The sequence below is a fragment of the Chiloscyllium plagiosum genome, unplaced genomic scaffold, assembly GCF_037043375.1.
Source record: "Chiloscyllium plagiosum isolate Xiang-an unplaced genomic scaffold, Cpla_swu_hap1 HiC_scaffold_42, whole genome shotgun sequence".
NCBI classification, from domain to species: Eukaryota; Metazoa; Chordata; class Chondrichthyes; order Orectolobiformes; family Hemiscylliidae; genus Chiloscyllium; species Chiloscyllium plagiosum.
Window position 1 is genome coordinate 33,154,326 of NW_028270180.1, and position 13,247 is coordinate 33,167,572.

At 42.6% G+C, this 13,247-nt stretch overlaps 1 protein-coding gene across 5 annotated transcripts in view; it reads right to left on the minus strand.

Moving 5' to 3' along the window:
- lrrc61 (leucine rich repeat containing 61) overlaps nucleotides 1-13,247 on the minus strand; it is a 42,037-nt gene that overhangs the window by 18,969 nt on the left and 9,821 nt on the right. For all 5 annotated transcript variants that reach the window (XM_043680150.2, XM_043680149.2, XM_043680145.2 and 2 more), the window contains exons 2-3: nucleotides 11,423-11,518; nucleotides 9,570-9,716 (exon numbers count right to left, since the gene is read on the minus strand). In XM_043680150.2, the coding sequence (XP_043536085.1) occupies nucleotides 9,570-9,716; nucleotides 11,423-11,518 (243 nt within the window). The remainder of the gene's footprint in view (nucleotides 1-9,569; nucleotides 9,717-11,422; nucleotides 11,519-13,247) is intronic.

Sequence of the window (13,247 nt, forward strand, 5' to 3'; positions counted from 1 at the left end):
GGAAATGGGAGCATCTGCAGGAAGCACACACAGACATTTGGAGAATGTGGAAACTCCACACGGTCACTCAAGGGTGGAGTTAAACCCAGATCCCTGGCATTGTGAGGCAGAGCTAACCACTCAGCCACCATGCTTCCCCAAATGAAGGGACCATTATTTTCCTGGCATCAATCAGATTCCAATTTAATGAAATTCATTTTAATTTGAACTGGACACAAAACACATGAGTCAGCATAGGCATTAAATTGCTCAAGTCAATGGAGGAATTTAGCCAGGCCCAATCAAACATTGATTGGTAGGCTTCAGTATTTTAACTTGTACTGTAGACTCCAACAATAATGTTTAAACGTTTGTCCTCCCCTGCTAGTTGTAGCAGAAATAAAACTCTATTTGCATATAACATGTGTTGCATTGTCAAAGTTACTTTCAAAAAGAAAAACACACTACAAACCATATGCTACCACACAGAGGACAAACATCCTCAGCTTATGCCAGACAGCTCCATCAATATTTCAAATTCATGGACTACCTCCACAATGCTGCTTTTCGTGCCATGTTATTCAAATTATGCTTGCTACTGGTGTGGTGACAAAATGTCTGACACTCGCTGGGTAGGTTTACATTGGTATGTTTACCAGTCGGATTCCGATGTAGCAGAACTGACTTGAGGAGAAACTGGATAGGTTAGGATTATATTCACTGGAGTTTAGAAGAATGAGAAGGGATCTCAGACCTATAAAAATCCTAACTGGACTGGACAGGAAGGATCCCACAAAGGGATCTTGGATTGCTTGTCACTGATCCCTGAAGGTGGCAGCACAGGTTAATAGGGTTCTTAAGAGGGCAAACATTTGCCCTTATCATCAAAGGCTAGATTATAAGAACAGAGAATTATGTCAGAGCTGCATAAAACTTTGATTAGGCAATAGCTGGGGTACTGTGTGCAGTTCTGGTCACCACATTTAAAAGGAAGGATGTGATTGCACTGCATGGGTGTGGGAGGGATGTGCTTTGGAGATTCACCAGGATGTTGCCTGGTATGCAGCATTTTAGCTATGATGAGAGGCTGGATAAACTTGGATTGTTTTCTTTGGGCAAAGAAGGTTGGGGGGCAGGGGTGGGGATCTGATAAAGGTGTACAAGATTACATGGGGCATAGACAGCGTGAAAAAAAAGCAGCTGTTCCCTTAGTTGAAGGGTAAATAGCAAAAGGGCACATTTTTATAGTGAAAGGCAGGAGGATTAGAGGAGTTTTCACTGACACTGGAATGCACTGTCTGGGAGTGTAGTTGAGGCAGTTACCTTCACAGCTTTTAAAACGTACTTGGTTCAGAATTTGCAATATCATAATATTCAAGGCGACAGGCCAATTATTGGAAAGAGAGAGTTGTGTAAATTTAGTGTACCTTTGGTGGTTCAGACTTGATGGGCCAAAGGGTCTTTTCTGTACTGCATCATTCAATGTGCTCAGAACCAGCAGCATAATCTAATGATATGGGGCAGGACAAAATGATCAAGTTGAGGAGAAATTTCTTCATGTAGACAGTGAGTCAGATTACGGAATTTTCTGCTACAGAAAGTGGTTGAGGCTAAAATGTTGAATGTTTTCAAGAAGGGGTTAGATAACTTAGGGATAAAGGGATCATAGGATATGGGGAGAAAGTGGGAACAAATTACATAGTTGGATAATCAGCCATGATCATAGTGAATGGCACAGCGGGCTCAAAGAGCTAAATGGCCCACTCCTTCAACTATTTTCTATATTTATTTGCTTAAAAAGGTATCCTCCTTCAAAGAGAGAAAACCTCTTTGCAAGAAAAAAGAAACATTCTTCTCAGATGAACATTAAAAATCCAGGGCAAACTTTGTCCTCAATCAATAGTACTTATTTGTACTACTATTGTTTGTGGGACCTCTGTGCATAAATTGGCTGATGTGTTTCCTACATTAGACTTTGGAGCTACTTAATTGGCTATCACATGTGTTAGAATGTCCTCAGGTTGTGTGAGTCACTATATGAATGCAGGATCTACTTTCTGTGCAAGGTACGGCAGCATTTGTAACTCTAAATCACTTGGTTCATAGTCAAGAATATCCAATCCTGTTACAGAAACTGTGGCTGCAGTGCCTTCAAATCACGACAAAACTACCTGCCTATCATGCCAAAACCATTTGCACTTTGAACAAAACAAAAAGCAAGTACTGTATCAGGTTCCTCCTGAGTAAGAGCCACCTGGCAAACCAAAGTGACTCAGTGTCCTGCTGAGGTCTTTATTCTGTTGAAATAAATGTTTAATTAACTTCTTGTAAATTCCACATCAACATGCAGCAAATTGAGCTAATGAGGAATGAGGTGCTGAAACCAGATTTTAGTAATTTAGTAAAATTCATTCATTTCTCTGATCACTGTCCAACTATGAAGACACAATCTGAAAAAAACCAAATCTTCACGAAAAGCTCAGTTGATTGGATGGCTGGTTTGGGATGCAGAGTGATGCCAACAGCATGGGTTCAATTACTGTATCGGCTGAGGTTGCCAAGAAGGACTCTCCTTCTCAACATCTTCTATCGCCTGAGGCATTGCAACTCTCAGGTTAAACCATCACTAGTCATCTCTCTCTAATTGCCTGGTAGGAATTTGGCAACTTTACAACACTGTACACAGTTCTAGCTGTCCCAGTACTGCTACTATGAAATATAGGTGTGTAAAATCAGGTGATTATAATAATGGAGGGATTTGATCAAGAAGAGGAATTATGTTATCACTGCAAAAGAGGAGGGTTGTTGTTTTCTTAAGAGGGTAGATCAGAGCTTCCCAAACTTATTCCCACTGTGACCCCAATTTGAAAGTTGTCATGATCCCACAGGGAAGGTATGATAGAGCAGGAATATGATTGCTGTAACTTGGTCAGAACTTCATGGTATTCATTAACATCTCAGATTCCAGAAACCACCCAGATATTGTCAATAACAAGCTATTCTACCTCAACTGAGGCAATGGCTTGCGATTGAAGATGGAAAATTCAAGACTAATCTGTGGAAACCTTATTTCAGTGAGAGTGCGATCAATCCTGGGGGAGATTATGGAAGAGACGATCTGCATTAATTGAAAGCTGCCATTTACTGCATGTCACTATGAAATTGTGAGGAACCAGTAATTTTAGATCTCATGCTTCCAAAAGTCCTCTCTCATTGGTAGAGCATAGAATATACAACAGTACAGCACAGGAACAGGCCCCTCAGCTCACCTTGTCTACACCAATCATCATGCCATTCTAAAACTAATCCCACCTGCCTCCACATGGTCATTATTGCTGTATCTCCTGCCTCTCCATGAGTCTTTCCAAATGCCTCTTAAGGTTGTCCATTCAGCCTACTGTGTCTATACTAACTGATTTGAAACCTATCCAATTTGGTTTCTTTTTCAGTTCAGGCATTAATTATGATGTCCTCATGTGTTGTATTTACTGACTAGCTGTCTCAATGTTTTCCTCTGTGCAGGTGTGCATCTATTGATAGATACTAAGTGTCATTAAATTCAATTTCATTGCTAAGACACAAGCTAGATTTCTGCTTTCCCTATGTTCCTTCCTATTGGTCTAATGATTACTCCTTATAACTACAAAGGCAGCAACCACTGTCATCACTGCCACCAATCCATCTCATGTCTGTGTTTGAAGTTACATCGGTTGGTGTGTCGTTAGATTTGCCATGTGTTACGATCACCAGCGTTGTCCAAATCTACCTCTAGGTCAACAGTCACAATGCCTTATTAAACAGATGCCTCAATGTTGAATCCCTGCTGCTTCTTCAATATTTGAAATAGCTATAGTTAAAAAATGCACTCAATTAGAGACACACACTGACAGTCTTCATTAAGGTTTGGATTTCTGAATCACATCACCCTATATTCCACTTGAGATGCTGTTGCCCTTGAACAAGGTTATGTTGTCTGTTTTTTTTTTCTGAAGAGGGGTCATAAAGACAGAGGTACTGATTTGTCTGGAAATAGTCATTTTGAACAATGGTAGGTGAGTCACCAGTTTTCTCACTTCAGATTTTTCTGCAGCTTGGCAGTCAGAAAACTGCTGGGGATCTAAAGAAACAGCTACAGTGAAAAGAGATTCCATGCTTCAAAGGTCTTGCCTGAACTTTCTCTGAAACCTCTCCTATCTTTAAGAACCTGTGCTTGAATTTACCTTTTGCCAAAGGGTGTGTTTCTGGGATGTTACAGGGATTGGCAAAGCTTCATTAAGTTGTGATATCGTGGTGGTTTTCAAATAAGTTAAGTAATTCTAAATTTTTTTTTTATTCATGTTTCACCCATAGTGTTTAAATAAATCCTGTTTTGTTTAAAGTGGAATGGTTTGACCAACTGCATTACTCCTAGAATTTTCACTTTGTATCTGCCTTTGCACAAAATAAAAAGTTAGGATCTAGGCTACCTTAAAGTGTTTTGAGGGGGTCTGGCCTGGTTCTCAACACACTGTTGGCTGCAAAGCACTTTTCAGTATCAAGGTCACATTTTATTCAAATACTGACTTGACTTCCAGAGGTTTTCTTCCTCCTTCCCCATCCAATCATATCATTTCTTCCACTTCAGCTATTCTTTCCAACAACACAAGCACTATTCTTCTTCCCTCAGGAAGAATAAAAGTCATTGTTTCTCATGATACACAGGTCAAATAATTGATAACTGCACATGATTCAGGGTGAAATAAACCTGTTGAAAAACATGTTTTGGAAAAACATTCAAGCACTTAAAGCGGTATTACTCCAAAATATGATCATGATTCACAGCTTATTAGAGAATGGTGGGTTGAAAAGCATTTTTACAGCACACTTGGACTCAAAAAGGAACACACCTTCCATGACTTTTATCTGACCCCACGTTGATCTTTTGATGATCTTAATTTCCTGTTACCCATTGCATAATGTTCATTTAGTCACACTGTGGAAGAGGTTTGCACTGGTATGATATTGAGCAAAAAAGGTTTTGTCTCATCTCTAGAGGAATTTAAGGGAGAGGAGAATCCAACAAAATGGAGCTTAAAGGGCACCTGTGATGTCTCTGATCGTGTTTTCCGGGTCCTTAAGGGGGAGGGGGAGCAGCCCGAAGTCGTGGTCCACATTGGCACCAATGACATAGGTAGGAGGAGCGCTGAGGATGTTAGGCAGGCTTTCAGGGAGCTAGGTTGGAAGCTCAGAGTTAGAACGAACAGAGTTGTTGTCTCTGGTTTGTTACCCGTGCCACGTGATAGAGAGTCGAGGAATAGGGAGAGAGAACAGTTAAATGCGTGGCTACAGGGATGGTGCAGGAGGGAGGGATTCCGGTATTTGGATAACTGGGGTTCTTTCTGGGGAAGGTGGGACCTCTATAAACAGGATGGTCTGCACCTGAACCTGAGGGGCACCAGTATCCTTGGTGGGAGGTTTGCTAGTGCTCTTGGGGGGGGGGGGGGTTTAAACTAACTCTGCAGGGGCATGGGAACCCAGACTGTAGCTTTAGGGTGCAGGACCTGGAGTGTAGGGAGGTTAGGAACATGGCATCAATTTCAAAGGAGGGTGCCTGTAAACAGGAAAGTGGCTTGAAGTGTGTATACTTCAATGCAAGAAGTATACGAAATAAGGTAGGTGAACTTGCAGCGTGGGTTGGTACCTGGGACTTCGATGTTGTGGCTATTACGGAGACATGGGTAGAACAGGGACAGGATTGGCTGTTGCAGGTTCCAGGGTTTAAATGTTTTAGTAGGGTCAGAGGTGGGGGTAAAAGAGGGGGAGGTGTGGCATTGCTTGTCAAAGATAGTATTACAGCTGTGGAAAGGACAATGGATGAAGACTCGCCATCTGAGGTAGTTTGGGCTGAGGTTAGGAATAGGAAAGGTGAGCTCACCCTGTTAGGAGTTTTTTTACAGGCCTCCTAATAGTCCTAGAAACATAGAAGAAAGGATTGCGAGGATGATTCAAGAGAAGAGTGAAAGTAATAGGGTGGTTGTTATGGGGGACTTTAACTTTCCTGATATTGATTGGGAAAGCTATAGCTCAAGTTCGTTAGATGGGTCAGTGTTTGTCCAATGTGTGCAGGAGGGTTTCCTGACACAATATGTAGATAGGCCAACAAGAGGTGAGGCCATACTGGATTTGGTTCTGGGTAATGAACCAGGCCAGGTGTTAGAATTAGAGGTAGGTGAGCACTTTGGGGACAGTGACCACAATTCGGTGACTTTTACTCTAGTGATGGAGAGGGATAAGTGTGCACTACAGGGCAAGAGTTATAGCTGGGGGCAGGGAAATTATGATGCTGTGAGGCATTACTTAGGATGTGTGGCCTGGAAAAGTAAGCTTCAAGGCAAGGGTGTAATTGATATGTGGAGCTTGTTCAAGGAGCAACTATTGAGTGTCCTTGATAAGTATGTACCCGTCAGGCAGGGAGGAAAGGGTCGTGTGAGGGAGCCGTGGTTTAATAAGGAATTGGAATCCCTTGTTAAATGGAAGAGGGCGGCCTATGTAAAGATGAGGCGTGAAGGTTCAATTGGGGCGATTGAGAGTTATAAGGTAGCCAGGAAGGACCTGAAGAGAGAGCTAAGAGCAGCAAGGAGGGGACATGAAAGGTCCTTAGTTGGTAGGATTAGGGAAACCCTAAGGCTTTCTATAGGTATGTCAGGAATAAAAGAATGACTAGGGTAGGAATAGGTCCAGTCAAGGATAGTAGTGGGAAGTTGTGTGTGGAGGCTGAAGAGATTGGGGAGACACTGAATGAATACTTTTCGTCAGTATTCAATCAGGAACAGGACATTGTTGTCAATGTGAGTACTGAGTCACAATTAAGTAGAATGGATGCTTTGAGGTATGTACAGAAGAGGTGTTGGAAATTCTGGAAAGGGTGAAAATAGATAAGTCCCCTAAGCCTGATGGCATTTATCCTAGGATTCTCTGGGAAGCAAGGGAGGAGATTGCAGAGCCATTGGCCTTGATTTTTATGTCCTCGTTGTCTATAGGAGTAGTGCCAGAAGATTGGAGGCTAGCAAATGTGGTTCCCTTGTTCAAAAAGGGGAGTAGGGATAACCCTAGTAACTATAGGCCGGTGAGTCTCACTTCTGTTGTGGGCAAAGAGAGAATTGTAAGGGATAGGATTTATGAACATCTGGATAGGAATAATGTGATCAAGGATAGTCAGCATGGTTTTGTGAAGGGCAGGTCGTGCCTCACAAACCTTATTGAATTCTTTGAGAAGGTGACTAAGGAGTTGGACGAGGGGAAAGCGGTAGATGTGGTGTATATGGATTTTAGTAAGGCGTTTGACAAGGTTCCCCATGGTAGACTACTGCAAAAAATACGGAGGTATGGCATTGAGGGTGAGTTGGAGGTTTGGATTAGGAGTTAGCTGGCTGGAAGAAGACAGAGGGTAGTAGTTGATGGCAAAGGTTCATCTTGGAGTGCCGTCACTAGCGGTGTTCCGCAAGGATCTGTTTTGGGACTATTGCTGTTTGTCATTTTTATAAATGACCTGGAGGAGGGGTTAGAAGGTTGGGTGAGCAAGTTTGCGGATGATACGAAAGTCGGAGGAGTTGTAGACAGTGAGGAAGGATGTGGCAGGTTACAGCGGGATATAGATAAGCTGCAGAACTGGGCAGAAAGGTGGCAAATGGAGTTCAATGTATCTAAGTGTGAGGTGATTCACTTTGGTAAGAGTAATAAAAAGATGGGGTACTGGGCTAATGGTCGGATACTTGGTAGTGTGGATGAGCAGAGGGATCTTGGTGTCCATGTACACAAATCTTTGAAAGTTGCCACCCAGGTAAATAGTGCGGTGAAGAAGGCATATGGCGTACTGGCTTTTATTGGTAGAGGAATTGAGTTCCGGAGTACTGAGGTCATGTTGCAGTTGTATAAGACTCTGGTGCGGCCGCATCTGGAGTATTGTGTGCAGTTTTGGTCGCCATACTATAGGAAGGATGTGGAGGCACTGGAACGGGTGCAGAGGAGGTTTACCAGGATGTTGCCTGGTATGGTAGAAAGATCGTATGAGGAAAGGCTGAGGCACTTGGGGTTGTTTTCATTGGAGAAAAGAAGGTTTAGGGGTGACTTGATAGAGGTGTACAAGATGATTAGGGGTTTAGATAGGGTCGACAGTGAGAATCTTTTTCCACGTATGGAGTCAGCTATTACAAGGGGGCATAGCTTTAAATTAAGGGGGGGTAGGTATAGGACAGATGTTAGGGATAGGTTCTTTACTCAGCGAGTCATGAGTTCATGGAATGCCCTGCCAGTAGCAGTGGTGGACTCTCCCTCATTATGGGCATTTAAGCGGGCATTGGATAGGCATATGGAGGATAGTGGGCTAGTGTAGGTTAGGTGGGCTTGGATCGGCGCAACATCGAGGGCCGAAGGGCCTGTACTGTGCTGTATTCTTCTATGTTCTATGTTCTACTCCTATTTGGCTTCGGAACAAAAATTTAGGTTGACACTCCACTACTATACAGAGGGAGAACTGCACTGTTCATTTCTGGTGAGATATTATCATGAAGCTTGCTCAGATGGATGCAAATGATTCCTGGGCACTATTTCAAAGTTATCCAGTGTCTAGCCATGAGATATTATCATGAAGCTTGCTCAGATGGATGCAAATGATTCCTGGGCACTATTTCAAAGTTATCCAGTGTCTTTTCCTTTATCAACATCACAAAAATAGATTATCAGCTCATTATTGGAGTTTTCCGAATGAAAATTGGCTGTTACCTTTCCTACATAGCAATAGTGATTACACTTTGAAAAGTATTCCATTGGCTGTGAAAGTTTCATATGACTGCTAGACAGTAAGCTGCTAGACAAATCTTTCAAACAAGTCTGGCTAGCATCCTTTGCTATGCTTCCTACTAATTAGATTAGATTAGATTAGATTAGATTAGATTAGAGTGTGGAAACAGGCCCTTTGGCCCAACAAGTCCACACCGACCCGCCGAAGCGAAACCCACCCATACCCCTACATTTACCCCTTACCTAACACTACGGGCAATTTAGCATGGCCAATTCACCTGACCCTGCACATCTTTTTGGATGGTGGGAGGAAACCAGAGCACCCGGAGGAAACCCACGCAGACACGGGGAGAACGTGCAAACTCCACACAGTCAGTCGCCTGAGGCGGGAATTGAACCCGGGTCTCTGGCGCTGTGAGGCAGCAGTGCTAACCACTGTGCCACCGTGCCGCCCACAATGTTTAGGATGTTACTATTGGCAAATTTGTTCAGTGGCAATAGAACTGCACAAGTCATTAGGACATGCAAGGAGCTTGCCTTTTCGAGACACAGCTAAAGAGACATTCCTTGATTGTCAAGGGAGTCAAAAAGGCTCTGATGGTAAGAAGGAAAATGAAGCTGAGTTAGAATCAGATTATCCATGATCTAACTGATTGGTGGCACAGGCTTGAGGAGCTGAATTGCCTTCTCCAAATGCTAATGGTTGTGTGTTGCCTCTGGCTAAGGTTGTGGTAATTGCCAAACAGATGCAACTTCCTGGTGTGTGTAAAGCTTGTCATATTGTTGCTTGTGGATCAAGACAGCTAGCTTACCAAGATTTGAGATCCTATTGGCTGACAGGTTGAGCACTATCAGAACTTTGAGTGATGTGAGGGGAGCGAGGTTTGAGATGTCATTTCCTGACAAGTCCAGTCTTTCTACATTTACACAGTCTCCGATACATCCAAGATTGGTGATCCCTGCAGTGAACAAGACCAGAAATAAATCATTCTTTTCACATTTATTCTTGTCAAATCCTTAAAATGAAGGATGTTCTTCTGTTTTGACTGATTTTAACTTTCTAATGTTGGAAATTGCAAAATGTAGGATGGTTAAATTAGTATAAGTCATTTGGCAATAAAGTCCAGACCTGTGCTAATGAAAACAGTCAAAAAGAATTAGTATTGATTTTATTTTATTCAGTAGTGATTGCTTGTTTATAATAAAAAAAGCTGAAAACTGGGCCAAAGGAAATTGATAATGTTGCACTTGGCAGAAGTGGAACTCTGTCAAGGCTACTCAATGACACAGGTTCCTAATTTGAACTCAGAAGCTTAGGTGTACAACAAGCGTTGATAAGAAGAGTTGAGTGGCCTCCTGTGCTGAAATTACTACACTTCTAGGAGCGCTTAAAAGTGTATCATCCTCAACACTTCACAGCAGCTGACTTTAAAGCACAGTATGATTGGTTATATTTCCTACCAGGGAAATTTTGTTTTCTTTATTCTATGATGAGATGTGGGTGTCCATTTGTTGCCCATTTCTATTTGCCTTTGATTTAAGCAGCTTGTTAGGCCATTGTGGAGGGCACTTAAGAATAAACCACTTTATTGTCGTGTAGGCCAGACTGGCTAAAGATATTAGATTTCTTTCTATCTAAAAAAAGATTTATTTCCCCAATGATCTTCAGTGGTTTTTAATATCAATTACTTTTATTCATCATTACTGAGTAGAACTTTAAATGCCAGAATTAGTTCAATTGCACCAGCTGCTCTGATGGAATTTGAGCCTACATTCACTGCCCTTTCCCAAGCATTAGCCTCAGCCTCCGGATAACCAGTCCAAATGACATTACCACAGCTCAACTGCCTCCTCTGTTACACAACATACCCACCCAAGAATAAAGTAGGGGGAGGAGCGCATAAAAGAGACCAGCCAAAGGGAGGAGAAAGTCAGAAGTCACATGACACCAAATTATAGTCCAACAGGTTTATTTGAAATCACAAGCTTTCGGAGTGCTGCCCTTCACCAGGTGAAGTGAGGAGAAGACATGCACAGAATTTATAATTAGAGATCAAAAGATTAAACAAATGGTGTGATTTGAGTGTTGATTGGCTGAATGATGAGTCTCTGCATGTGATCAAGATTGTCAGATGGTGTGAGAGAGAGAGAAAAACGTAGATAGAGACCACATTTCTATGATTAACAATCTCGTAATTACAGTACTAATTACAGCCTTTAGCTGAAGAGTTAACTGGAAGCTACATCTGCCAATTAGAAGGATCCTTCGGTGTAATGCAAACTAAAGTGAAGCTTTATGGTGTCCTGAACAAGATTCAGCCATCAACCATCACCTTCAAATAGACAAGTTATCTCGCTGTTTATTTGTCGGCTTTGCTGGTTTACTGGATGCAGATTTAGTTACTATTTTTGTATACCTTGCACTTCAAAAGGTAATTTCTTGGTTGTAAAGTTCTTTAGTAAGTCATGAAGGTAGACGGTACTATAGTAAATAACAGACACAGGTTACTGAACTAAACATTGTATTTATGCTATACTAAAAGTAACTTCACCACATCAAACTAACCCAACGTGGATTTGATGCAACTGATCCAAATTCTATTATCAGTTTGACAGAATTAGAAAACAATGGGTCACACTAACACTCCAATTGCTCATCACTCACCAATATTCCTCAGCTTCAGGAACAGAATTGACTCCAAATCGAATTGTCCAGTTCTGGATTTGAGCATTTGAACTGTGACTTTCATGTTTTCATCACCTGAAAGAAAAAAAACTGTTGGAATATTGCATGCAATTTTGGTCTCCTTCCTATTGGAAAGATGTTGTGAAACTTGAAAGGATTCAGAAAAGATTTACAAGGATGTTGCCAGGGTTGGAGGATCTGAGCTACAGGGAGAGGCTGGACAGGCTGGGGCTGTTTTCCCTGGAGCGGAGGCTGAGGGGTGACGTTATTAGATTAGATTACTTTACTTTTTTTACAGTGTGGAAACAGGCCCTTCGGCCCAACAAGTCCACACCGACCTGCAAACCTCCCATAGCCCTACATTTACCCCTTACCTAACACTACGGACAATTTAGCATGGCCAATTCACCTGACCTGCACATCTTTGGACTATGGGAGGAAACCGGAGCACCCGGAGGAAACCCACGCAGACACGGGGAGAATGTGCAAACTCCACACAGTCAGTCGCCTGAGGCGGGAATTGAACTCGGGTCTCTGGCACTGTGAGGCAGCAGTGCTAACCACTGTGCCACCCTGCCGCCCACAAATATAGAGATTTACAAAATTATGAGGGGCATGGATAGGATAAATAGACAGAGTCTTTTCCCTGGGGTCAGGGAGTCCAGAATTAGAGGGCATAGGTTTAGGGTGAGAGGGGAAAGATATAAAAGAGACTTAAGGGGCAACTTTTTCACGCAGAGGGTGGGTACATTTATGGAATGAGCTGCAAGAGGATGTGGTGGAGACTGGTACAATTGCAACATTTAAGAGGCATTTGGATGGGTATACGTTTAGGAAGGGTTTGGAGGGATATGGGCCGGGTGCTGGCAGGTGGGAACTGTTGGACCGAAGGGTCTATTTCCACGCTGTACATCTCTATGACTCTATGAAAGGAACATGTACTCAGTATTAAAATCACGATGTGGTGCCAGTGTCAGCGGTGGCAATGGGTTGGGGGGAGAATGGTTTGAGTGGTAAAGTAGTTGGGAGTGGAAGAGCAGGGGTCAAAGTCAGGTAGGTGTGAGGAATAATAGTCTGGATCAACTAAGTCAAATGGATATCGGAGTGAATAGGATGCAGTCAAATGGGAGGTTTTATCAGGAGTGAGGTAGCTAGTGTGGGATATAGGTAAATTAATGTTACTTCTGCAATTCTGCAATTATAATTGATTATATAAAAGTAAATGAACTCACACCAATGTGTAATTGTTTTAGCCAAGAGCTGAGTCAACAAGAATGGAAACGATGTGGAGGAAATATATAATTGTTTTTGTATTAGCTAAAATTGTATGCCAGCATGAAACGTGATTGCAAAACAATGGTAGATATTGGATTTAGATTAGATTACATTACATTACAGTGTGGAAACAGGCCCTTCGGCCCGCCGAAGCGAAATCCACCCATACCCCTACATTTACCCCTTACCTAACACTACGGGCAATTTAGCATGGCCAATTCACCTGACCCTGCACATCTTTGGACTGTGGGAGGAAACCGGAGCACCCGGAGGAAACCCACACAGACACGGGGAGAACGTGCAAACTCCACACAGTCAGTCGCCTGAGGCGGGAATTGAACCCGGGTCTCAGGCGCTGAGAGGCAGCAGTGCTAACCACTGTGCCACCGTGCCGCCCACATATTATGGGCAAATAGATAAGATGTTGTGAGGGGATGAAGTTAAGCTAGATACGTCTGTACAAACAGTAGGTATAAACATCTGTTTCCCACTTTTACAGAGACACAGGAACAAACCCCAATTAAAGAGG